Here is a 27,299-nt window from a genome sequence, read left to right as displayed (position 1 = left end):
GTATGCAAGTTTTTTGCAGCCATAATTTCATTTTGATACGGACACATCACAGTATAGCTATCCAGTCATCTTCTTAAATCTGTTTTCATCTTTGAATTAATAATCTCTTACTGTTCCCCATGGAACCAATGGCCAAGCAGCAGAATGGCACTCCCACATTCTTCATAGGTCATGAACATGGTTAGCAGAAGCATTTATACAAAATTATTCACCAGAAGGACTCTCGGAATGCACATATGGAACTGGTCACCTTTAGCTCTTTGCAGCTTTTATTTATTTTAACAAGTATAGTTCTCTGTTCCCTGCATACAAGGTATACAATAGCTGTAAAGAAAAAGCATTAAACCGTCAATATTTTTGTTCTTTTCATTTATTTGGCTTGCACTACACTTGGTTGGCTTCATCTGATTCTCTTTGATCTGGCTTGCAGAACATAAATGGAGTTGTATATTTCTGTAGTTGCGTAACAGGCCAACTTCTATTTTCTCTCCAGACCTGCAGATGCGACATGGACTGCGCACCTATGAGTTGGAACGCTCTTGTTGCTATGATGCACTGCTCCTGGACGAAGAGAGGGGCCGACTTTTTGTGGGGGGAGGAAACTATTTGGCATCCTTGAGCCTGGACAACATTAGCAAGCATGACAGGAAGGTAACAAGCCTATGTGCTGCAACGTAGCTGCACCTCAACATGGCTCCTCCAAGGATGTTAGATTACAGCTCTGCCATCCCCATCAACACAGCCAATGGCTGTGTTGCCTTGGAAAGACACAAGGTTGTGGCTACTCTAACCCAAATATTCCTTTCCCCCCTTTTGGTGGGGGGAAGGAATGACTATCCCACAAAAGTCAGTGGGAGGATGTTTGGCCTGGTTTACTGTATATAAATCAGGTCCCACTATCTGTTCGGAGATTACCCAAGGTTGACTAAATGCTGTAATCCACTAGGGTCTATCAATTTGGTAGGATATAAATATTTTACTAAGAATAAATAACAACAGTGTTTTTAAATGTTTGTTCTCCAAAGCCCTGCTCTGGTCTGGAAAGTATTGCAGCTCCCCTTCCATGGGGAAAGAGACATTCTCCTCATCAGGACAAGGAGCCTCAGAAAGTGTCTCTAAGAAAGTTCCCTTCCCTTAATGAAATAGGATGGGGGGGGGAGTTCGCCGATACCCTCTTGACTGGACCATCGATGGCAACTGCATTCCAGCCCAGCAGGAGAAATGCTCTGAGGACACAATACAGCCTTCTTTGGCCCCTTGCTCCTGAAGCACTGGTTTTCTGTGGCAGCACATCAGTTTGGGGACTCTCTTCTTAGAGAGCTTAGTTCTTTTGCTGCTCAGTTTCTGCACTTTGGCTGTTTATTTTTTAAAATAAGGACTGAGGCTGTTATTGCTTTTTGTAGGATTCTTTTTGCGGTGTCTTTAATCCTGATTATTGTCAAGCACTTTGTTTTTTTCACAAGGGGTTGATGGCTGAAGGACAGTCTGTGGATAATTTAATGGATAAATGCCATATTCAATAAAATTAATTTGGGTGAGCTACACTACACAAAGCATTCACAGTGATTCCAACTTTGCAAAGACCATCACAAGTTTTGCAGTGTTCTACCTTCTTTCCTGAATAGCACTAGGACTTAAGCAGCAAGGAAATTGTGGATCAGGACTAAGGGAAACCAGCAGCATTCCAATGAATAACTTTAGTACCAGGGCTTTAATAGTATTTGGCAACTTTGTGATGAACGACTGGACTAGAAGACCACCCCCCTCGGAGTGGCATTGGTTGGTTTTGCTATTAATTTGCCCCATCTTTGCTCTCACAGATTTATTGGCCCGCACCTGTGGAATGGAGGGAGGAATGCAACTGGGCAGGCAAAGATATCAATGTAAGTGACCATGGGGGGGGGGAATATATTAACCAAGCCATATTTTTTTCCTATTTATTTGGATCTTATTTTATTGCTGCTTTATTTTACTTTAATGTTTTATTATTTGTACTTCTTTGCATCATCTTCTTTTTGGAATTTGTATTTTTCTCTTATCTGGTCTTTGACCGTAAATAAAGTCTTACAACCAAACAAGCATCCAAGGCATAAAGCGAAGGGGCTAAGGAACACTAGGAGATGTTATACAAATCAGATGCTTTCAGAGTGAACAAACTGAGAGCCACAGTTCTATTATTGGGCTCTAATGTTCTGAGAGAATTTAACTTGAGCTTGGAGGGTCCTGATTTACCCAAGACCTTTTACTGTTGTTAAGTTGAGCATCTTACAAAAGTGAATTTGCTTACCTATAAAAATGTTTTCTCCCTTCCAAGTCTGTCAACCAGTGGCATTGTGTCCTAGCCCTGTGAGGCCCTGTGAGGGTGGAGGGGGTCACTGTAGAGGAACTGGTTGGTGCACTTAGAGATTCTTCTTTTGCTTTGACCCATCCTGACCTTCCAGGAGATAAGAGAAAGATTCCCACCATTTTGGCAGGAGCGGAGATGAACCAGGACACCTTCAGATTTTTGCTTTGATAAGTGTCAGGCTCAGCAAGAAGGGGCTCAAGCACCCTTGTTATAACTCATACAGGTTGTCCAAAAGAGGAGCAGCATGAGGTCAAGCTTAGAAAAAGAAGCTAAGTGAGATGGGGGTTTCTCTAAATTAGGTTCAGATCCTTAAAAAATAATAATTTTACCTCCTTATGGAAGATCAGTAGAGAGGATATCAGATCTACCATCATGAGCAAGGTGCTACATAGAATGGGGATCATTACAGAGAAGGATTACCTCTGGGCCCACATGGGCTGGGCTGAATCTACAGGAGCAGACTGTCCCTGAGGCACCATGGAGTCAAGCCATTTAGGGGTGTTTGGGTCAAAAACAGCATCTTGAATTGGACTTGGAAGCCTATTGATAACCAGTGCACCAACCAGAGAATAGATGTTACACTCACTTACTCTCACACACTAACATCATGGCTGCTCTGTTTTTACCAAATGCAGCCTTTTTGTCATCTTTAAAGACAGTCTTGTGTAAATCGTATTACAACAATCTAAACATGTGGTAATAAGGGCATGAGTAAGAGAGATGTAGGACCTAAAGGCTTCAAGACCAAGATTTTGGATATGTTCAGGTGCTTGTAATGTTGGGATCTGCATGTGCTATCAAGTGAACTGCTTCAATCCATAGAGCTGATGGGTATGGTATGAGAAATACATGGTTCGTGTTCTCACACAGTTGACTTCCCTAATTCCTAGGATGGCTGCTGAAGAAGAAAGACCAACTTTTCCTCAGTGCTCTTCCTTAGCTTCCATTGAAGTGCTGGGACAGTTTCTCTGTTTGAATACTTTGGTATGACCTGCTGCTGTGTGTTGGCCCTTTGGCCAAGTGCAAGCAACTGTGATGTGGTCACGATAACTTCATTGGCATAGTTAATTATTTGCATGTTGAGCAACAGCAAGATCAAGCAAGATTGGCTCCAGAGAAATGTGTGAAGCATCAAAAATACAGTTGTTGGGTTCTCATAATACACTTAGCCAAGATTAAAAAGGCTTGGTACTTTGTAGTTCAACATATTATGGAAAGTCAGCCATATCTTAGCATGCTGTAGGAAGCAGGACATCCTGTTACGTCATAATGTGGTTTATTTGTTTGGGTATGTCGTGTTATGTGACCTGAGCAGTTGTATTTTGCTAACCCATATTTAGGATTTAGTGTGTTGTATAAAGGCAGTGGTCTTATTGTGAACAAAACAAAGAAGGAAAGTGGTCCACTTATAGTACAGACATTGACAACAGGTCTCCAGAGTTTCAGACAGGCTTTTCCAATCCTTCCCAGTGGGACTAAATCTAGGACTTTTTGCCTGTGAGACAAGCAGTGCTCTACCATTGGGTTACAGCTTTTATTTTGCATCAAGGAAACAGGCCTAGAAACAACATCCCATCAAGGAGGAGGTTAGAGTGGAGGACAGCTGGACACAGGGCCAGCACAAGAGTTGTCCCAGGTCACATTATTCCTGCTTAAAACTGAAATGGTTTGCCATGGCGTCACTCCAAAACCTAACAGAGAAGTCCGATTGTGCAGGAACATCTCTTTCTGCTCCTCCCTTGGCAGAGCAGAAAATTTAGGGCAGCCATGAGGCACTCATCTTCTACAGGTTTCATTCCAGAGAGGAGCTCTACAAATCCTGCTGGAGAGACAAGCTCTTCTGCTCCACTGAGCCCACTAGATTGCAAGGAGGCCAGAAGAATGGGATGGCTGTTGGTGGAGGAGAGGTGCTTCCTTCTATGCTGGATCTCTCCCCACACCCCCACCCCGTCAACAGCTTTCCATAACCAGTCTGTTTGGCCCATCATTGCAAAAGGACAAGGGGTTGTTTGTCTTCTTGGGCTACTCAAAAGTGATGACAGGATGTGACAACCTCAGACCTGTTTACTCAAAATCTGCTTTGCAGTAGGTGGGTCAAATGGTTGAGACCCATCTCTTGTGTGTGTGTGTGTCAGAGAGAGAGAGAGAGAGAGAATGAGAGAGATTCCTACCAAGTCCCTTGTTGTAATTAATTAGTACACTTAAGTTTTGACAGCCGTGCCATTTTTGACAAAGCAAAAATGCTTGATCCCGTTCATAGGAGTGTGCCTCCTAATTAATAATGGTTCTGTATTAAAACATCAGATTTATAAAGGGGAAGATCCCACCAAATTGGTTTTCTCTCCATTAAAAACAGTAGCCCAGTTCTGTGCTGAGAGCAAAGCAGCAGATCACCTCCATTCTGTCATGACAGCATCTGTCTAGAATGGAAGTAACTCACACAGCCACTCCATTTTGTTATGGGGATGATTCAGAAGCAGAATGATAACTGGATAGAGCAAAATTCCCAATCTTCAGTATCTTTAACTATGGAATATGAGTGCTATTTCCCTGAGTACAGATTTATTTAAGTTCTGAAACAATCCTGAATGGGATGGAGAAAAGACCTGATCTCTTTGAAGCTTAGCTTTCTTTATGATTGAAGTTTGCTTGGATTCAGTGCTACAAGCTAACATCACAGACTAGGTTAAGCATTACCAAAGTGTTAGCTGCGAGATCTGACCATGGCTCTCAGTTTGAACATCAGTATCAATTAAGAGAGGGAAATAAATTACAACTAAGCAACTAGCTTCAATTAAAGAGGTCCAGAAGCATTCAATGAAAGTAAGGAGGACTGTGGAGATGAGAACTAGCAGACCTGACATACTGGGGTGTATTTTGCAGTGGGAGAGACAATGTGATCCAGAACAGCCATGGCCTTGCTCTTGAGTAAAACATGCATATGCCTGCAGGTTAGTTAATGCTATGCGGTTTATGTGGGAGTTGGTGCACCCAGTTATGGCCAGCTTATATCAGAACATTGGCCCAGTTTGCTCAACAAATGGCTGAGGAAGTCAAACTCTGGAGAGCTGCAGCTGGAGAACTGCACCTGCCTGTTTACCTGCAGAGCACATATTCTACCTACAGCCTGGACCACAGCCTGGATTTAACCTCCAAATTGACCCAACTCATTTTGCATGGCATAAAGAAACTATGCTTCCCAGCCCTGTTCTACCTGCTGTTTGCCTTGAGGACCATTTGCCACATTTATCAGGTGGTGTAATATGGCCAGGAGGAAAGTTCCTGAGAAGTTCACTGGCACATGTCCAGCCTTTGAGAGAGCTGATGAGACAGCAAGACCGGAACATCTGGCCTGTGCCTAATGCAATGATCTGTCAGCGTTGCATCTGACTCATTTCCCTTGCCTATTACCAGCAGCTAGGCACGGGAGGCCAACCGTTTTCTGTCCATTGAGCATAGTTTTTGTTCTTGGATTTTAGTTCCCCTTGGCTGCTGGCTCATGAGTTTCAGTGTCAGTAACTTTAAACTCAGAGAGAAGGCTCAGAGAGAAGCCTCAGGATTTTTCCAGAAGGGGACATCTTGCCTACAGAAAAACATAAGTGCAAAATGACATATAGGGGCTTTGGACTGAGATTACAACTGCAGGTTATTAGGATTCTATAGAAGGGAAGAAGAATGAATGAAGAAGAATTGGGTGGTCCCAATTATCATAGGTTTAGATGAAGCTGAAGTCAAATCCTTCCATGAAACTGAAAGTGGAATTCTTTTCCCTTTCCTAGAGGTTTCTCCTTCTCCTTCTCCTTCTTTTGTTTTTTTTTTAAGTTGCTGGAGCTGATTTAGATGTAGATGTAGATGATGTAGGTGTAAGTGTAGGTGTGGATGTAGATGAGAGCCAGTTTGGTGTAGTGGTTAAGGCACCAGGCTAGAAATCAGGAGACCATGAGCTCTAGTCCCACCTTAGGCACGAAGCCAGCTGGGTGACCTTGGGCCAGTGCCTCTCTCAGCCCTAGGAAGCAGGCCATGGCAAACCACTTCTGAAAATCCTTGCCAAGATAACTGCAAGAATTTGTCCAGGCAGTTGCCAGGAGTCAACGCTGACTCAAAGGCACACACACAGACGCCCAAAGATGATATAGAGATAGATGATAGATGATAGATATAGATATGTTAGTTTCTCTACTTCTAGCAATGATCATTGCACAAAAATGTTTCCTCCAGTATCAAATATAATGTTGGCCAATAGAATGTCCAGAGTTGCAGCTATTCTTCATCTAATCAATTACTAATAGTAGCATGATGAGCTGCAGAAACTTTCCTAGGATTAGTCTGGATTTAAATAATACAACCTTTCTCCTTCCTGGACACTGTTCTACCTCTCTATGTTATGGGAGCTTACTGTCCTTTATAGAATAACTCAGTGCAGATGCCCTCTTTTACCAGTGATCCCTTTTTATTTATTTAGCATATTTATATAGCCTGATAATAGTTTCTGATTATTTCTTTTATGGCAGGCAGTCCTTATAATCTTGCAGAACAGACATAGGGACGGGAGGAGGAACATTTTTTATTCAGATTATTGATGGCTATCAGGAGGCAATTATGTGTGAAAGAGAGAGAAAGACAAAGTACTGAAGTCAGATGGGAAATACTGGAAAAGGCAAAAAAAGAAAGAAAAGAAAATGAAATTCTGTCGTAAACATATCCTGTTTATACGCATCCTCTTAATACATTTTTTTCTGGTTTTAAGGCTTGTCTGTTTCAAAAGCTGAACTACTGAGCTTTAGCACGAACTCGGCCCCCACTTTGATGCCCTCCTTCCCTGAGCATTATGTTGACATTGTGGGAACTCTTCTTCTCCCCGCCCCCCACTTCCCTCCGTCTTTGCTCGCAAGTTCTTGCCATTGCACTTGTTTGCTTTGCAACTGACTGATGGCTGCGTGTGAAGTGGCTCCTTCTGGCCTGTTCCATCCAGCCCTCTTCAGCACTTCTTTGCTTTGGTGGCTTCAATAGGCTTATTCTCTATTAGCTCTCAAGACTACTGGGAAACCATTATGTAAGGCAGTGTTTCTCAACTTTGGCAACTGTAAGCTATGTGGACTGCAACTCCCAGAATTCCCCAGCCAGTATGGCTGGCTGGGGAATTCTGGGAATTGAAGTCCACATATCTTAAAGTTGTCAAAGTTGAGAAGCACTTCTGTAAGGCATGTTCCTGAGTGCCTGGTGGTGCTGTATGAGGCCCTGGCTATCTTCTCCTTTCCCCACCATAACCTTTCCCCACCATAAACTCCCCATTATGGCCCATTCCTCAAGGAGGGACTGCCTTTCTGCCTGAGTTATTCCAGACATTTAAATAATCTGCCACTTTCTAACAAGTAAATCCTGCTCAACACTAATTCAGACAGATGTTTACCTCCTGAGAGGGCCTGGAGGGGAAGGGCTGCTGGGGAGCCCTGCTCTGCAGGAGGAAGACCATGTGACAGTCAAGCAAGGTTCTCTGTGCCTGCTGGTGATAGGCACAAAATCTCCCCCTGCCGATCCCCAAATCTGTTTGACTCTCTTGGGTGTTGCATCAAGTTCATGCTGTAGAACTGCTGCTCTCTACAGCGGCCCCTGCTGGGAGAAACAGGCAGCAAGATGTGCGGTCATCCCAATGAGCTATGGGCATCACAGCACCACCATCCCCTTCTCATTTGGTGTAAATGAAGGTGAAGAAAGACTCCCACATGTGCTGGCATTCCAGCAATGTCAGGGGAGGGTGTCCATAAGTAAGGAATGCACTGAGACAGCTAATGCCAGTCTTAGTGGCCAGCAAACTGTGTTTCACGTCTTGCTCTGGCCTCTTTTTTCTCCATTCCCAGTTTCGTCAGCTCTGCAAGCTGCTCTGGCAGTAGTGAAGATGCATCTGAAAGAAACATTTGCAAGGGAGGTTGGAGAAATGATCTCCATTTTCCGCAAACTTTCCTGTTACTGGACCACTCCCTCCCAGCTTCCAGCTTATCTCCTTCCTTCTCTTTCAGCAGCCCTCTCTAGTCAGGGACATTTATTGGACTTGGTCAGTTACAGGCTCTGCTCTTGCTTTTCAGGCCGAGTGTATGAATTTTGTTAAGATCCTGCATCTCTACAACCGCACACACCTGTACGCCTGTGGCACTGGGGCTTTTCATCCCATCTGTGGCTTTGTAGAAGTGGGGCAGCGTGTGGAGGTGAGTGATGCACAAAAGTTTCATAAAGTGTACGTGTGTCTGAGGGTTAAGATGAAGGATACTGAGGCTAAAACCAAGGCAAAAGAATTACAGATGCGCCAAGCTTCTCTCGATGGACATGTCTGCTCCTTTCTCTAGGACTCTGTGTTTAAGCTGGACCTCCGGAGCCTGGAGGACGGCAAGGGCAAAAGCCCGTATGACCCAAATCACATGGCTGCCTCGGTTCTTGCAGGTAAGGGGAGAGGCCCACAAACAATGACCTAGTACCCAAACCAGGGTGAGACAAGGTAACAAGACCCACATAAGAGCTCACGTAGGATCCTTTGAAACCCTCATCTTTCCTTCCTCCATCTGCTCTGGGAACAGATGGGATCAGCTGACACTCTCTGCTGAGGATGCAGCTGCTGGGATTCGGCGAGGCTCCTGATGCAGTGCCCTCTCCCCACCTGATGCCTTGGGATCTTTCTTAGGGACCAAAGAAAGAAGATTTGGAACGTACTCTGAGATGTGAACCACTTCTGGCTGGGGGTGGATATTGGGAAGCCAGGAAGCTTTTGAAACTTCTCTCTTTTTGTGCCGGCCAGGTGAAGAGCTTTATTCTGGTGTGGCTACTGATCTGATGGGCCGAGACTTCACCATCTTCCGCAGCCTGGGATCGAGGCCCTCTGTCCGCACAGAGCAGCATGATTCCCGATGGCTCAATGGTCAGTGGAGGGTTTGTGAGAAGGGGACCTACAGTGTGGGAAGTGAGTCAGTACTGGAAAGGAAGCAGTACGGGGGTGAAAGAAAAATGGCCTTAAAAGTGCCAGGGAATCCAGAGTTCATTATTACAATTCTTGTCTGTCTTGTTCCAAATCACATTGCTCACTTGTTGTTTAGTAACTTATGAGTGGAAGCTTCCATCTGGTGGTCAAAGCCTGTCACTACCATGGCCTGGAATGCCAGAAGGCTAAGCTGGAAGAGAAGGTGGAAGGAAAAACATTAGAATGCTCTGCAGGATGTGTTTTCTGTTTGGTTTGGTTTGGTTTAATTCATTAATCAGCAGTTCTACACTGCTGTTTTCAAGTTCAGGAAAGTAGCAATCTGGATGATTACACTGGATGGGAAACTGGGATTACAAGTCCCAACACGTCAAAGGAGAACTGTTGGGGAAGGCACTCCTGTGACCTTTCTCTCTTCTAAATGTCTTTAACAAACTAGTTGGCTTTCTTCTCTCTTTTTCCAAGGACAGCAAAGAACAGCTGAATTTAATGAAAGAAACAAGCAGGGATGTCCTCAGGGTTTGGTCAAAAAAGTCAAGATGTTGGCCCTGACAGTACAATCAAAGTGCCACCTGTTTTTTATGTGTGTTGCACATAAAAAACAGGTGGACCTTCAGTCACACTGTCATAACCTCTATTTTGACTTTTTTTTTTTAACCACATCTGTAGACACTCCTGAAAACAAGTAAGAGGTAGAGTTAAACCGTCACCCAGAGTCACAGTTCCAGTAAAATTCTCTTGCCTGTATGAGGAAGGACTGTAGTCTCAAAATGAAGTCTTTGTGCAAATGGTTTCTGGTTCAGTTCCCTGTGTCTCAGGATCTAGCGGACTTTGGCTGATCTTGAAAGGGAAGGAGAGTCAGATCTGATTAATACCTGCATGGTGACTGCCAGAAAACACAGAAGAAGCCACTCCCATATTGTTGCCATAAAAACTTAGCAGGAGTTGAGCTTGACTTGAAGGAGATATCATGTCTTCTGATCTTTGAGAGAGGTGATCTCCCATGTCATGCTTAATTTGTCCCCAAAAGGAGTTTTGGCATAGATGTCACAGGAAAAATATCTAACTGCTAAGATTTCATCTTAAACAGAAGAAAAACCAGGATCTAGGAAGCAAGTTGTCCCTGCAAAATTGCCTGTTTCTTACCTTTCTTCACTACCCCCTATCCAAAGCAGCCATTTCCAAACCTAAAAAGGATGACCTGTGTTGCTTTGTCCTGTATTAACATCCTCTTTCATTTCTTTGACTCAAGAACCCAAGTTCATTGATGTCTTCTGGATCCCAGAGAGTGAGAACCCCGATGATGATAAGATCTTCTTTTTCTTCCGGGAAACAGCAGTGGAGGGATCCCAAGGCCTGGGCAAACAGACTTTTGCACGCATTGGGCAAATTTGCCGGGTAAGAATTTTGTATGGGCTTTGGGAGTTGGACAAAGTCTGGTGAAGATAGATGGCTGGATGTTGGCACTGGCTTTACTGAAAGGGTGAGGGTCCCTGCTCTAGAGCTGATGTTTCCAAGAGGCTGTACAGCGACAACTGGCTGTTGAATGGTCAAGAAGGATTCCAACACAGCAGTGCTGTGAAAGCAGTAAATTCAACCTCCCACCCCCATTCTTAGATGTGTATTAGGTTCTATGTGCAACTGAACCCCTTTGTGTTAGACTTCTGAGCTCCTTGAAGATCCCTGAGTCAGCTGGCCTCTGTGTGCATCATTCTCTGTGCTCCCCAACCAGCTTTTTGATAGGTCTCTTCTTGTCCCTTTAGAATGATATGGGTGGGCAGAGAAGCTTGGTGAATAAATGGACAACATTCCTGAAGGCCCGGCTGGTGTGTGCAGTACCAGGCAATGATGGAAGTGACACCCATTTTGACCACCTCCGTGAGTGACTGCCCCTGCTGGAAGGTTGGGATGATCCTAAATGAGGAAAATGCTGACGGGGCTGCTGTCAAACTATCGAGCAACAGAAATGAAGTTGGAATGAAGCTGATAAGGGAGGAATAATGCATCTGCCTCATACTCCTAAGGCCTTAATTGAAATCATGGTTTTCCCTCTCTTTTCTGCTGCAACAGAGCAATTCTTGAAAGCTTCCATTATTTTATTTTATTTTATTTTATTCTTGATCTTAGAATAGATCTTATCCCTGTTAAAATAGTAGGTTAGAGCTGAGTTCAGATGGTGTCTTGCTTCTTTGGGGGTGACCATCTCTCCTCTCACATCTGATGATATGGTCCATAGAATAGAAATATATGCATGATTGTACATGTTTTATTTTCTTTTAGCTCAGAAGTGGTAATATGATTGGAACTATAATAATGATAATGGTAATAAGTTTTTTAAAAAACTTCCAGAAAATTATTTGGCTTTTTTTTTTACTTATTACCATTACCATTATTATAGTTCCAATCATATTACCACTTCTGAACTAAAAGAAAAGTTCTTTACAAGTTAACAATTATATTTTTAAATGCAGATCCTTTTTCTCCCAAAGCTTAATCAACAACCCATTTCCCTTGAAAAATGTCCATTTGCAATCTGGCTTTTCTGAATTTTAATATAATTTAATGTTCTCCTTATCCTCAGAATTACAACAGTAAAATCACATAATTTCAGCTTTCAGATATTATCATCTGGTGTTCTTGTCTTCATACAGTTGATTTTTGGCAACTTCTTTTTTAATTGATTTAGTCCAGCCTTCTCCAACTTGGAGCAATCTAGACAGTTGGACTATAATTCCCATTGTCCTCAGCCAGCGTGAAATTAGGCTGTGATGGCTGGGGATTGTGGGATTTTTTGCCAAATACATGCAGTGGTCACTAAGCTGGCAAAGGCTGGTTTAGGACCTTCTAATAGCAAGAGGGACAGAGCAGAGAACTTGGGCTTGCTCTCTCCCTTCCTTGGTGAGTGTTTTGGTGTCTGGGTTGAAAGAAGGTCATTCTCTCCTTTGGATGGAAGTGATTTGTCATTCATCAGATGCCATACTTCAGGCTGATGATTTCTTCTCTTCTTGTTGAACTCAGGTGATGTCTTCTTATTGCCAACCAGGGATAAACGTAATCCACTGTTATATGCAGTTTTCACCACCTCCAGGTAAAAACAAAATAGTCTTCCTTACATCAGCAGTGGGCAGACTTCAGGGTTCTTGTATCTACTTTGCTTTTTCATGATGACCCTCAATCTGTCAACCAGAGGCAGGGGCAAAAGATGCAACTGAAGAAAGGAATGTTTCTGAGTACATGCTGTGTCAAGGAATATGTTTTCTGCCATTTCTGCACACATTCGTCCTGGCTAGCCCTTGCTTTCTTCAGTTCAATAGCCTAATTTTAAGTGAGGGAGAATCTGGAAGTCAGTGTAAGCCACCTAGTGATTTTGGAGTTAGGTGGCCTGCAAATGAAACAAAACAAAACAAATCTTTGCTGATCTACCATAAATCAGGCTGAAATCTAATGGTAGATTCTGGTCTGTTTTCTGCCCAACACTGCTACACTGTCCTTACAGCCCAGGATTCCTGTATCTTTGCTCACCAGAATGCGTCAGCTGACACTGAAAAAGGCCTGTTCTGCCAGATGTGGAATGCTTCCAGACAAGGCTTTTTTGTGCAATTGCTTTGCAGGATTTGACATAATCTTCCATTGCTTTTTAAAATTTATTTTCTTACCAGGAAAAAAAATGTGATTTTTTACCAGAAAAATTGTTGTTTCTGTAGCGGTTCAGGTTTTACAGGGATGGGTTGCTGGCCCATCACCTAACCCTCGTCCTTTCTCATCCAGGCTTGGGACCGGCAGTGGCAGAGTTATTAATGGAGAACCCTTATTGCCCAATATGCCATGTAGCATTGATCTGGGACAAGAGAGAGAAGACACCAGGAAAAAAATACTGACAAAACTGTTAAACAGGGGAAAATGCTGCACAGTGCCTTTTGCATGGAAGTCAGGCAGAATCTGTAATCAAAATTACCAGGTAGCAATAGGATACACATTCCTTCCCAGCTTCATTTCTTTAACCTTCCTGTAATTCCTCTTTTTATTCTGATTACAGCATGGTTTTCAAAGGTTCTGCTGTCTGCGTGTATCACATGAATGACATCCGCAGAGCTTTCCTTGGTCCTTTTGCTCACAAGGAGGGGCCTAACTATCAGTGGGTTTCCTATCAAGGCCGTGTCCCTTATCCCCGCCCAGGAACGGTAGGCACGTTGGACATGAGATCTTGAAATATGAAGAAAAGGGTTTCTGTCCATGAAATCTCCAGAGACTGGGGCAATTACTGACCGATATTTATCTAACTCATGCCCAGGAAGGAGAGGGCTTTGTACTAGTGGGGTTTTGCTTCTGTTCCAGGGGATTCTAGGTTTTTGGTAAACAGTGAAGAAGGAGATCAGAAGAGAGGGGCACCAGCTGAGCTGCATGAAAGGGGACTTTATTGTGGGTTATGACTGAAGTAGAAGGAAAGCAAATTACAGAAGGAAAGCAAAGTGGGGCAAATGGAGGGCTGTGGTAGGAAGTGTTTATGGGTAGACCCTTTTTGAACACTTGGAGACATTGCCTCTCTTCACCTTCCTTCTCTCTGACCTTCCAGTGTCCCAGCAAAACCTTTGGCACTTTTAGTTCCACCAAGGATTACCCTGATGATGTGATCCAATTTGCCCGTAACCACCCATTAATGTATAATCCAGTACTGCCCCATGGCCAAAGGCCTGTCTTCCTGCAAACCAATGTGGACCACATCTTCACTCGCATTGCAGTGGACAGAGTGGCAGCCGCCGACGGTCACTATGACGTCCTCTTCATTGGCACAGGTATGTCTGCTTCCATCCTCTTCTGATGAGAAAGTGTACATGGACACTGCCAAGTTTCCATCTGTGCCCCAAAACTGCATGCCAAAGGATGCCCCTTGTTCAGAGGTGAAACGTTTGTGTCCTTTTCAGATTTGGCTCACAACTTTGAGGAAGCTTATTTCTGACCACATCACCTTCACTCTCTTGGCTCCATCCTCTTTTGAAACACAGCTCCTAGCACCCTGTCCAACCATCTTAAGCCCTGACTTTCCTCTTTCCTCTGCCATTATCTGCAGTTTCTTTGCTTTTTCTGCTGTGTTTTCTTTCAGTGCTATATATCTGTATATGTATGATACATTAATTGGAAAACATATAGGACCAATGGAAGCAGCTATAAACAACCAAGACCCCAGCACCTGTTTTGGGAAACATACATTTATTTGTCTCCCAGAGACAGGTGACTATCCCATTATTCTAGTATAAAAGAAGCACGGAATGACGTTCAGTCGCCATGGTGTAATAAGGATTGGAACCAAATCCTTACTAGCTAGGAACTGTATGAACTCAAGTCCTATGCATTGGGAGGGCAACAAGTTGGGAAAGGTTCTTGGGAAAACAGATATCATCAGCACTGCAGTCTTGATCAAAGTGGGCCCCTTAATAGCTGCAATAGCATTTTTATTTGCAAATAGTACAGGAAATATGTTCCTCGCCTCCTGCATCATACCCATTTATGTCCCAGGCCTTTGGTCCAACTTCTCGCTGGTTCTTTGATGCCATGGCTCTGATTTTAGCAAATCAAGAGATATTGAAATCAAGAGCCTTGAAACTAGTAACTAAGTATATTAAAGTAGCTTTCCCAATCAGATGCACTCTGTCAATGCTGGACCAGAACTCCTATCATCCTTAGCCAGCAAGTTTGCATGCTGTATGTAAACTGATTGGCGTGGCTTGAAACTTTCATGTATTCTCTTTGGCTATGAAGGAAAAACAGGATTGTGGGATCAGCCAACCAACCTGCCTATAACCTCTTTTTGTGCAAAATGGTTACACTTTCTCCTTGCTTGGCAGACATTGGGACAGTCCTGAAGGTCGTCTCGGTGCCCAAGGAGTCGTGGCAAAACATGAAGGAGTTGCTGCTGGAGGAACTGCAGGTGTTCAAGGTGAGTCTGAACAATTGGAGATGGGTGGTTTGGCCTGGGGCAAGAATAGCTACCTTTTTAAAACAGTATTATAGGCTTTGTTCAGATAATATACTTACCATGGCTGCTTTTCCCATGGTTGATGGAATTAGCCCAACTGCTTAGGTTCTCTGGGAAGCTAAGCTAAAATACCATTAGCAAGTTTGTGGTTCAGTAGCTGGTTCCCCAACATACTTGACTGGACCAATGAAAAATATTAATATGTTGAAGGAACACCAAATATGTTGATCCAGTCATTTAACCTCCTAGAGATTAAATTTAACCTAAAACCATCTCAGTCAGGTTAAACCTAAGAAGGCTGTGTCATGGGAATACCAAACCCAGTCAAGTGCCTTATTTTGTGTTCTTAATCCTCCAAGAAAAAGGGCTGGGGAGAAAGAATGGATGAGAGACCAAGCCTCTCCCTCAGGGCCAAGGCCTGACAGGACAGAATGCACTTCTGAAACAAGCATGGGCTGCAGCAGCCAAGCAGTCATGCCCCCTGCTACCATCCTAGCCACAGGGAAAGGGGTTAGTGATGTAATTTATCCTTACTAGGACTCTTCTGATGCAAGGCCTCATTGGTTACTGGGCACTTCCTAGAGCAAGGGAGTCAGGACTCTGTATAACCCAGGGTGAGTTTTGGTTTAATTGGTAGGGCTGTGCAGTGCATTGGGTTTGAAGGTTGCTTCAGAGTGTCTGTCTGTCTGTCTATCTATCTATATCTGGTTGCTAGGAGTCAAAAACAACTTGATGACATCTAATCAAACAGAGTTCCTGGGAATACTCAGGTTAGTCCCTTTGTGCAACTCCTTAAACCAAATAGGTCTTTTCCCAGGACAGGCTGCAACCATAGAGGGCAGCCAAGCAGTCCTGGGAAAAGACACAGCTGATTTAAGGATGGACACTATGTTCATATCTTCATGCCTGCAGCATCTTTTCTCCCTGAAATCCAAAGCACTGCACAGCCCTACCAGTTGGCATGATCATGCGCCACCACCAGGACCGCAAGTATTGAGCTTCAGCTGGATAAAGGCTGACTGGGTTAAGTATGTCTATTCAGGTGCTGCCCTAGCCATTCTAGGGGTTCCCTACCTTCCCTGCGTCAGGCTATGATAGTGCAAGGCTCTACCTGAGAAACTGAAGCAGTGTCAGCCCTTCAAGGTAGACCAGACGAACATACCAAAGTCACATAGAACAATACTACTGTACGTTTATTATAAGGTTACAATAACAGAATCTTGCAAGTCTGAATGTACTTACCCCCTCCCTCCCTTTATCTTCCTTTTTTTTTAAGCCTATGGCATAGCAGTTCAGTGTTCATGCTGTTTTTTCTTGCTGGGAAATCCTTGTGAGGTCCAGCAGCCAGATGTGTAGACTATTTAGCTGTGACAAGTCATATTGCCCAGGGTGCGCCACAAGGAGGCTAGTCTACATTGCACCGAGTTGGGCTAAGAGAGAGTGACTGGCCCAAGGTCACCCAGCCGGCTTTCATGCCTAAGGTGGGACTAGAACTCACAGACTCCTGGTTTCTAGCCTAGCACCTTAACCACTAAACCAAACTGCCTCTTTTTTCTTCTTCTTCTTTTTTCCTTGAGAACTAGGGAGGGTCCTGTCTGAGACACTTTCTCAATTTATGTTTCTGCCAGAGACTTAGATTTCTTTTATCTGACCGTTGTCTTGCTTGCAGCTCTTCCTCTTGTCCCTCCAGGCTATTCCCATTACAAGCAGTCACCTGGAGCACCGCTTGAGAAGACAGTGGCTTTTTTATCAACAGTTCAGTGCCATCATAATTATTTCTGTTTCTCGTTGACAGGACTCTTCTCCTATTACTAGCATGCAGATCTCATCCAAGCGGGTATGTAGTGCAACAGAAAATCTTTGGGAAGCTTTCTTGTGAGAGCCAGGAGGCAAACATCTCTTCGAGTGCATTGTTTCATAAATAATTAAAGTAAATCATTACAGAGGGGAAGAGAAACTGGTCATAGAAGATGATCAGAGTAGGGATGATTATATGTATGCATTTCTTCTATCCAAGAGATGATGATGATGATGATGATGATGATGATGATGATTTCCCAATTGCATTCAAGTGTCTTTACCCCGCCCCCCTCCAGAAGTCCATGAACAAAATGAGTAGAATTTGCATGTTTTGACAGTAGTTGTTTGTTTAATTTCTTGGTTCTCCCTCCCAACGAATAGAAGAATGCCTTCCCATCTACAGAGTTTATGGACCCCTGCTAGATACCTTGTCTGTGATTCAGAAGGTTCTGATTGAATCCATTCTCCTCTCACTTAATACAGTACATTCATTAGAACGGTGCCTGAAAGCCTAGGCTGGGCCTTATATACAGCTTCTCAAAACAGTGAGCCGTTAGGAGCAGAAGGTTATGTTTCTATGGAAAACTTTTCTGTCCAGATACTAGTGGGCCCTAAAGGGACTGCGTGGCTTTGTCTTCCAACAGCAACAGCTGTACCTGGGCTCCAGGACTTCCATTTCCCAGCTGCCCTTGCACCGCTGTGGGATGTATGGCAAAGCTTGTGCGGAGTGCTGCCTAGCGAGGGACCCCTACTGCGCCTGGGATGGCACCACCTGCACTCGATACCTGCAGAATACCAAACGGTATGGCCCAGGATCGGCCTATAGATGGGGCTTGGTAACCTTGGGGGCAGGGACCAAAGGCCAGTTCTAATTGCGGGGCTCCTGCGTGCAATCAGTGGCTGGTGGCTCCAGCCCCACCACAGAGTACGCTTGGCAAACCTTTGCACACTTTCCTAACAGGCGATTCCGACGCCAGGACGTGAGGAATGGAGATCCCAGTATCTTGTGCTCTAGAGGTGAGTGCTCTTAAATATATGCTCACCCAACAGAGCAGTCTAGGCCAAAGCAAGCTGGGGGTCTTTCTGCTCCAGTATTTTGTGGGAAACCAGTTGTCTTTACATGGTATGAGAAGCAAGGCATCACCTTAAGCCATGATATGTATGGGCTCTTTGATTCATGCTGGCTAGGGAATTCTGGAAGTACACCCATCTTAAAGTTGCAAAACACTGCTTTAGCATATTGTATGTAGCCAGCCTTTGTGTCATTTGCATTCAGTGATCTATCAACAATAAAACATCCTTCTTTCCGGTGCAATATATGTATATATTTACTGCTCCATGCACATATATTCTGTTTTTCATACCCAAAGTACAAATTTCAATGCATGAATCAGAAGAGTGCTAAAGTTCTTGATGTATTCCATTACATCTGTGAGCAAGGAGGACATTTAATTCCACTGTTTCCTTTTCCCAGCTATTTCTGCATTTATTTGCTTTTCCCCCCAATACATTTACATGTGTATTTATGTACCATTCTTCCAATGACTACGTTTTTGCAAGTGATTAATCCTAGTGCAACACATCTTATTTGCACTTTCCTCTAATACAGTGTATGAATATTGGTATACTTTTAAAAGTTGCAAACTGTATCAATATTCAAAAAACATCAGATATCAGTATATAAATGTGTCTACTTCATGTACACCTACTGAGATGTCAGCATCTATCCCACCTTGCCTGATCTTGAAAAGTTAAGGAAGGTGAAATGTGATCAGTAGTTGGATGGGAGACCACCAGGAAATACCAGAGTTGTTGGCTAGACTGGCAAGTTTAAAACAACCACCCTGGAAGATGGTATAGCAAACCGCTGGCATATCAATAGCTACATGAATGTGTCCACATTGTTACCAGGAATTGCATTCTCTTTGAAAGAGACTTTATCTTTTTAAAGTTAATATACAGCTTTGGGAAGAAGAGATGGATTAGCTTGCATTAAAAGGAAAATGGTTTAAATTTATCCCCCATTTGTAAACAGCAGCAGACCTTGTCTTGGAATAAAGCAGGATTGAGAACTTTCAGTTGCTATATCCCCCCCACCCCCCAGGGAGGAACCCTAAGTCAGGCACAGTAAAAAGAGTGATGCAGCTTAAGCACGGCCCCACATTCTTTCCTTAGCGTGGAGGTGAGAGAGATTTTAAAAACTGGGCTGTGCCTATTTCATGGCTTATGCTGGAGGTGTTGTGTATTTCCCTCTTAAACTGTTGAAAAATTGTGCTAACATTTTTCAGCAATGAGGATCAAGGCAGGCTTTGGATAACTGCACATGAGCAACTGTGGCTTGCTGCCCCTTCAGAAAAAAGCACAGCTAGTACACTAACTGAAGCTGATAATACGCTGGCAGTGTTCCCAAACCACAACCCCCTGGATTGTGTGTATTTCTTTCTTTTTCTCTGTTCCAGTCCAATTTCTGTCATCTCTGCTATGTTTTATTCTTTATTGTTGTTTATTGTTGTATTTTTTTATGTTTTTACTTGTGAGCCACCCAGAATTGTTGAGATTTGGGCAGCATACAGATTTAATAAATAAATAAATAATGTACCATGTTGTGGTTAGCAAGGGCAACTGTATTAAGAAGAGCAAGCTTCCCAGTTCCCATTCTCAGGAATCACCCCTTCACAACATCTCCCTTGTATTAGCATTTAATCTCAGTTTATTGACTGTCATCCCACCACATCACTACATCCAGACTTTGATTTCTTGAATTCTAAAATATCTTGATTCAGATGTTATAGAGAAGTAAACCAACCCTGCAAATAGGAGCAGAGCCAGTGTGACACCGACTTAAATCCAGTATCTTCCGTATTCTTGGAAAACCCAAAGCAAAAAAAAAAAAAATGGCAGAGTGTTGATAGGATATCTCTTATCAGAATCCATCCTTTCAGGTCATCTAATTGCCCATTTTATTCCTATCCTTCATTCTTTCTAGGCAGAAATAGTTCCTTTCATTCACAATTCCCATGGATTTTGCATGGGTAGATTTCATTCTGGACCCATATATCCTGCCCTCCCAGGTGCTTTCAGGAACCATTCCCTTTTCTCATCAATTTCAGCTATGATCTGATGCTTCTTCCTGATGTTTGCTTTGCTTTTGGACTGGACCTGGGTGCATATGTGCTCCTCATCACTTAACCAATGGCCATGCTTGGTTTTCATTCCTTGTGTTATCCCTTTCTGATGTTGTACAGATCCTCAGAAAGCCAGCGTGCCAGAAAAGAAGCTCTATGGAGTGGAAGGCAGCAGCACTTTTCTAGAGTGTCTTCCTAAATCACTGCAGGCCAAGATTGTGTGGACGTACAAGAAGACTAGCAGTGACCCCCAGAAGGAGGTATAAGCCTAACCACTGTGTGCACACATTTTTCTACTAGTGACTTACAGTATGTTCATAGCATCAACCAGCCATCATTGAAGCAATATAGAGGCTGTCCTCATTACTTATTTTTAGATAGTGGGATTATTCTATAAAACACTATATGTTATAGTGTATTTTATTTATTCAGTTATTCAGTTATTCATTCATGCATTCCAACTCATACGTCACTCCAATCATAATGACTCTGAATAGCTAACAACAAGGCCATATGGGGAAAAAAACTAGACAAAAACAAAAAATATCCAATAAAAACATGCACCTCAACTCACTGCACCACACTTCCAGGCTGGTATAGTCTATATTCATTCCCCAAAGCTTTCCTAGCAAGTCATGTTTCATAGTTTTTGGAGAAAATAACAAGGAGGGAACAGTCTGGATATCCACGGACAAGTTGTTCCATAAAAAGAGGACAATCATCATGAAGACTCAACCATGGGGTCCCTGCAGATGTCATTCCTTCCTTGGGGAGATCCTCAGCAAGCCTTCTCTACCTGATCTTAACCAGCTGGACAGAATCAACCCAAAGCAAGCCAACTGAGAGATATCCAGGCCCTCAGCCATATAGAGCTTTAAAGGTGACAGTGAACACCTTGAATTGCACCTGAAGGCCAGTGGTGATCCCACTTTTACCTGAACAAATGTGCAACAAGGCTAACAAAACTGAGTAGCACTAAGTTCATGGTATGGCTTCAGCCTTCTAAATACATATCCCTTTCCCATGTTTTTGCTAAAAGAAAAAAAATTACCAAGGCATAACAAATCTAAAATTAAACAATACAATAATAAAGGACCCTGAAATCATTAATTAAAACATGGAACACTATAAATTAAGAGGCATATCATCTTTTTCTAGAAGTGAAGCGAGTGGGGGCAGTTGCATTACTAGAAGGAATCCCTTACACAATTTTGGAGCAACATTAAAGAAAATGCTTTCCTGTCTCTCTGACAAGCATGTTCTCTAAGTACCAATGTCCTCAAAGAATCTTTCCTGCAGTTTTCAGTAATAAGACAATTTCATAGTGAGACAGAGTTCCTCTGAGTTCTGGATTGTTAATTCCAGTTTCATTTGTCTGTGCTTCATTAACCTCCAGGTATTGCTGGATGATCGGGTCATCAGGATGGAGCGGGGAATCCTGTTGCGCAATGTACAGCGCAAAGATGTTGGCTTCTATTATTGTCATGCAACGGAGCATGGCTTTACCCAGAGTCTGCTGCACCTCCAGCTTGAAGTGATCTATGCCCAGCAGGCTGACTCCCTCTCCCTCTCTTGGGAAGAGGAATCCACACAGCCCTTCCATCGCAAGCTTTGGTATCAAGATTTCTTACAATTGGTGGATCATCCCAATCTCAGCACCGTGGACCAGGTGTGTGAGCAACTATGGAGCCACAAGAGCCACCAGCCCAAGAAAAAGCCCCCTCCGTTGCCCCCTTTATTTAGCATCAAGTCTAAAAGTCAGAAGTGGAAACATCTGGAGGAGAAACGGAAACCCCGCAGCCGAAGAACACATGAAGTGCCCCGTGCAGAAAGGGCTCCTCGGAGCACAGATATCTGGTGACCTGTAGGGGGGGTGCACGTATACAAATCTCTGTGCTGGGAAGGGCCAGGGAAGCAGGGTGGGAGTATGGGAATAGTGGGGTAGGAGAGAAAGAGCAGGATCTTTTATGGCTTCTGTGGTTGGGTGGAAAGAACATCCTTCCACACCAGCCCCATACTCCTGGGTGCTGCTTCTTGTGTAGTTTGTAGGGCAAATGGGAATGTTGGTGTCATAGCAAAGCTGCTACTCTTCAAAATCTTGAGAGAGAGCAACAGAACCTGACTAAGAACAGGGGAAGCTCTGCGCTTCTGGCCTGTTCACAATACACTACCAAAGACAAGGGTACCAGCCTCCAAGGACCAAATGCACCAGAGGCCACATCCTGAACATCCCTGACCAGTAAGAAGGAAAACAGGCAGAATTAGCTGGGAAATACATTTCTTTTCTGCAAGAATCCAGTGGCTACCAAATGGTCACCTAGGGACTTCTACTGCTCTTTATCTCTGGAGCTTCCACTGATGCTCTGTCATCCCCTGACGAGGACAGCTCTTGGATGCCTCTCACAATGTATTTGGTCTAAACCTTGGAGCAGAATGTTGACCCTCTTTCCTCTCCCTTCCTTATCCAAGCATAACTGCCTTGTGTGCTTAAGTAGCCATTGTGTGCTCCACCTCCAGAAACACAACGCAACCACTGATGTATTTATTAACAGACTGTTTACTGATGAATGTAGTCCACCCCTGGGTGGCCATCAAGATTTAGCCTCTGATGGAAGGAACAGGGCTGTTGTTGCCCAGAGAACTCGGAGTTCATTTCCGACTGAGATTTTCTGGGTGTTAAGTTTGTATGAGAAGATATTTCAAGTTGTGGTGATGGAGATGCAACAGCAGAGGAACCAAGCAGCAAAAATTGCCCCTCTCATCTGTATTTAGTCAGGGGCCCAGAATATTTTTTGCTAGCCTGAGACCCTCTCCAGGGAAAGAGCAATCTGAAGGAGATCCCTGCTGGGAGCCATAGTTTTGGGGACACTCTAGTTCTGGAGAACCTGTAAATATTGGAAATTAATTAGGAGCTGGTTGTGATCATATTGGTATGTGAAGAAAACCAGCTGCCCCTGCTTTGAACTGTATGTCTCCCATTGTTCCTGCTGGGGAGATTACCATCAACCAACATTTGATTCCCATATAAATCTGGTTGGGGACCTGAGCTGCCAGCCACCAAAGCTCAACTGTAATCCTGAAAAAAGGCTGGTCCCTCCAAGATCCCAGTTGGCTCATTTTCAAGCCTCTGTTTTGGAGCAATTTGTGTGGCACTCAGAAAGACCATACCATTCTCAGCCTGTTGCCTGGATGGAGTAATCTGCCTTTCAGAAAAGCCCTGATCATCCTTTTGCTTGTTATTCTGTAGAAAAGCAAGCTTTAAGGTGCAGGTATTGACTTGGAAGAGATAGCAAGATGGATTGGGCTGTGATCTGAGGACCAAGTGTGTAATACTCCAAGTCCACTGGAGTTGGTCGGCCAATAAATTTAGATAGATTAGATCAGAGTTTCTCAACCTTGGCAAGTTTAAGATGGGTGGGTTTCAACACCCAGAATTCCCCAGCCAGCAAGGCTGGCTGGGGAATTCTGGGAGTTGAAGTCCACCCATCTTAAACCTGACGAAGTTGAGAAACACTGGATTAGAAAGAGAGATATAGAGATAGATGACAGATAGAAAGATAGATGACAGAGAGATAGATAGTAATTCAAGGTGTATAAGCAATTTCTCTGGTGTATACCAGCAAAGGCTGTGGTTAGCCCTATCTAATCTAAATGAAGCTAGAATGGACAATCCCAAGGAAGATGTAGGGATCGACTAAGAGTGACATGATGCTTGATTGGGCTGCAATCTGGAGATACAGCAGAACTAATAAGTAGGCATTAAATCTGCATTGTAGATGTGTAACAATGGAAATGCCCATTTCTAAAGGCAGCTTCTCAATGTTATGTTCTTGGGTGTAAGCTGCTCCTAATTGTCCCAAAAGTGAGAAAGGTTTGAGATGATCAGGCCATCTGAAGCCTTAATGAGTCCAGAGACAGTAGGAGGGTTTTTTAGAATATTCTTTGCCTTTTATTCCTTTTGAGAGACTTCTGCTGCTGTCTCAAAGCATCTCCACTCACCTATGTAGTCTGAAAAAATATTGTACAAACATAAAATGTTTGGAAGTTGGAATGCATCTCAGATATTCTACAAGTTGCTGTCTTTGGGTTTTCTCTTTCTCTCTTACAAAGTTTTAATTTTTTTAAAAGAATGTTTTGCAATGAAGTAAACCACTATACAAATTATCTGGAGTTAAATGATGAGACATAAACTGAAAATAGGACTTCTTAACTGTATTTTTTAAATAGAAGTGATTCCAAGAATTATGTTAGTCGTGTTAAATATTAATATTGTGTAACTGCAGTTCCTCAGTTCTGATGTCAAACACAATGGAGAATTCAGAAATATAGTCTTCTTAGTGATTTGGGGAAAAGATCTCCCTTAGTCCTCCTGGCCCCTGGATCATCTTCATAACAATGCCAGTCTCAGACGCTGAAGTAGATGGATGCATAGACAGAGAGGGGGGCGGGGAATCTGTTTCAACACTGTATCAGTTCTTGTGCCCTTAGGGGGGAAAAAACTGAGTTTCTGGAATAGTTCTCCAGAAAAAAGATAGATCACTTTCCTTTTCAAAATATAATGTGAGTCCTGACTTTGTTCTACCAGTTCTCATTCAGTTTTATAAAATAAGTTATTTCATCTTTTTAAAGGGGAAAAGAATTTTGGAGAAATTCTCCTGGGTGGAATGAGTGTTTCTGAAGTATCCAAAACCTGTTCATTAATGTCTAGGTTTTTACTTTACAACCATGATCTCTCCAGGGTTCTGCAACCTTGGTGGCTTTCCATACTTCAACTAAATCAGCAAGAGAAGATGTCCCAGGGCAGTGATAGTGAACCTATGACATGTGTGTCAAAGGTGACACGCCATGACGTTTTGTGTGACATGCCAGCATTCACCAACACCCAACACGTTTTGTGTGACACACCCAAATGCCATGTTTTGTGTGACACACCAGCATTCACCAACACCTGACAACTGTTTGAGTTACCAAAGAAACTAAATGAAAAGACACTGCAACTACCCCCACCCACCTATCTCCACCCATCTCTGCCCTTTTGGCCATCCAAAATTAGATTGTTTTTTTAAAATAAATGAATATGTAAAGAATTGTTTCTTTTGTGTTTGGGGCAGGGGGGGTGACATGCCAGCAGAGTTAAGTTAGGCATTTTCTGAATTTTTGACACGCTGAGCCCAAAAGGTTCACCATCACTGTCCCAGGGGCATTTCCTGTAGCAGTGCCATTGCCCTTGCTACCCCTGAGAAAATATGGGGATAATTTCTCCTTCCCCTGGACTGTAATTTGGGAGGGATTTTGAAATGCCTTTGGGCCCAGCTCTAAATACCAAGGTCAGCTCCTGGCACCAGGAAGAATGCGGTGCTCTCACCAGGCAATAGAAACTGGACCAGGGAGCAGTGAGGAGGTGTGATGAGATCTTCCCAGTACCCTCACAGTCTGCCATGATAGAGAACACTGACTAACAGCATGTTTGAAGTTTGATTCAATGGCTGGTTTAATCAACTTTTATACATGAAATGAAGGGAAGGGGAATGACGCCAATTTTGCCTGGAACACCAGTTTTGTCAGGAGAAAGAGTTGTCTGACCTAGATGTTGTTTTGGGATGTTAAGCAATTCTGTAGTCACACTGCGACCTTAGCCAGAGGGTGCAGTCCCACATTTATTGCATGATACATTTTGCCAAGAGATATCTCAAAGATATCTGAGCAGGCACTGCTGGAGCCCGGGAGACAGACATAATCAAGGGATTAAGACATTTCCACAATATAATTGTGACAGTTTTATGAGGAATATTTCATATTCCTTATAGGTTTCATTCTTTTTCCTACCACTATGAATTGAAATGGAGTCTGATGAGATAATTTATATCTAATATCACAGGCCGTCATATCTGAGATCAGCCTGTGTTTTTTACATAGTCTACACCAGTGTTTCTCAACCTTACCAACTTTAAGATGTGTGGATTTCAACTGCCAGAATTCCCCAGCTAGCATATGCTGGCTAAGGAATTCTGGGAGTTGAAATCCACACATCTTAAAGTTGCTAAGTTTGAAAAACACTGGTCTACACATACCAAGCTAATTATGAAGAATGCAGAAATGTATACTCTGTCAATTGCCCTTTTTGTTTAAAAAAAATGGAAATGGAGGAAATCTGATCCACTCAAGTAACTTGACCCATATATTCCAAGAATCTCTGTGCTCTTCATAACTTTAATGTCTAAACTTATTTTTTTAAGTCTAGTAATTTTTTTTAAAAAAATCTAACAAGTTTAAAAATTGTTGGATTACATTATTTTGTAAGAATGTTCTTTTTTTAAGGAACATCCCATCCATAGGTCCAGGAAAAATAATTGTATCGATCATGAATTATAAGCAACAGAAAATCCTACTTCGAAATCTTTCTGTGTTGGCCATTAAGTAACACAAAGGGTTAAGTGAAAAGGAAGAAGAGAGATAGTATGTATTTTCAGGACATGCTTGGTATTTATATTCAACTCCTCAAAATGAACGATCATATATTAATGGAATCCTTAGTCCAAGTTGTGAATTGCTCACAAATTCTGCATGCTGAAAAATTCTGTACTATTCTTTTACTAATTAGAACAGAACGTAAAACAGCTTCACAACTAGCTCTAGCTGCCTATATCATTAAGGGCAGAACTGAATGTATGTCAGTACTGGGATACATTTTTGAAATCCAAAGCATTTTTTAAATAAAATATCTCAGGAAAAAATCTGCATTTCCACTGCAGTTCTCTGGTAGGAATTGCACTAATTCCCTGCCCAGGTTACTCCCCTTAGATGGAGGCTACTGGAGACCTCAGGGCATCTTGTCATGGATGTATTTGCAGAATATTGGCTGAATACAGCAGCGCTACCAAAGAATTCTGAGGCCGCAGGGAGCCTAGTCTGCCTCACCACCACTATCCCTGCCCAGATCTCGGTAATGCTAACGGGCGGAGCGTTTCCAAAACGCGGAAAATCGCCCAATCCGTTGGATTCACGACTTTCCTTATTCTGGTCCGCGCTGAGACTCGAAGCGTCTTCTTTCCCCCACGCCAAACTGCGGAACAGATCGCAGGGCATTTA

The 27,299-nt window shown here is 43.1% G+C and overlaps 1 protein-coding gene across 1 annotated transcript in view; it reads left to right on the top strand.

Moving 5' to 3' along the window:
• The window catches only part of SEMA3B (semaphorin 3B), a 51,895-nt gene extending 28,260 nt beyond the window's left edge, over positions 1-23,635 (top strand). Inside the window, exons 3-18 of the mRNA XM_063291983.1 lie at positions 494-651; positions 1,821-1,883; positions 8,431-8,550; positions 8,689-8,782; positions 9,135-9,254; positions 10,564-10,709; positions 11,075-11,189; positions 12,330-12,399; positions 13,348-13,492; positions 13,885-14,104; positions 15,155-15,246; positions 17,081-17,122; positions 17,730-17,887; positions 18,047-18,102; positions 20,331-20,470; positions 21,607-23,635. Coding sequence (XP_063148053.1) covers positions 494-651; positions 1,821-1,883; positions 8,431-8,550; positions 8,689-8,782; positions 9,135-9,254; positions 10,564-10,709; positions 11,075-11,189; positions 12,330-12,399; positions 13,348-13,492; positions 13,885-14,104; positions 15,155-15,246; positions 17,081-17,122; positions 17,730-17,887; positions 18,047-18,102; positions 20,331-20,470; positions 21,607-22,071 — 2,204 coding nt within the window. The 3' untranslated portion in view covers positions 22,072-23,635. The remainder of the gene's footprint in view (positions 1-493; positions 652-1,820; positions 1,884-8,430; positions 8,551-8,688; positions 8,783-9,134; positions 9,255-10,563; positions 10,710-11,074; positions 11,190-12,329; positions 12,400-13,347; positions 13,493-13,884; positions 14,105-15,154; positions 15,247-17,080; positions 17,123-17,729; positions 17,888-18,046; positions 18,103-20,330; positions 20,471-21,606) is intronic.
• Positions 23,636-27,299: the final 3,664 nt, after the last annotated feature.

This window comes from Candoia aspera, chromosome 2 (genome assembly GCF_035149785.1).
Source record: "Candoia aspera isolate rCanAsp1 chromosome 2, rCanAsp1.hap2, whole genome shotgun sequence".
In the NCBI taxonomy this organism is placed as follows: Eukaryota; Metazoa; Chordata; class Lepidosauria; order Squamata; family Boidae; genus Candoia; species Candoia aspera.
Note: the sequence above shows the minus strand (reverse complement) of the source record. Positions and strands in the feature narration are given on the sequence as shown.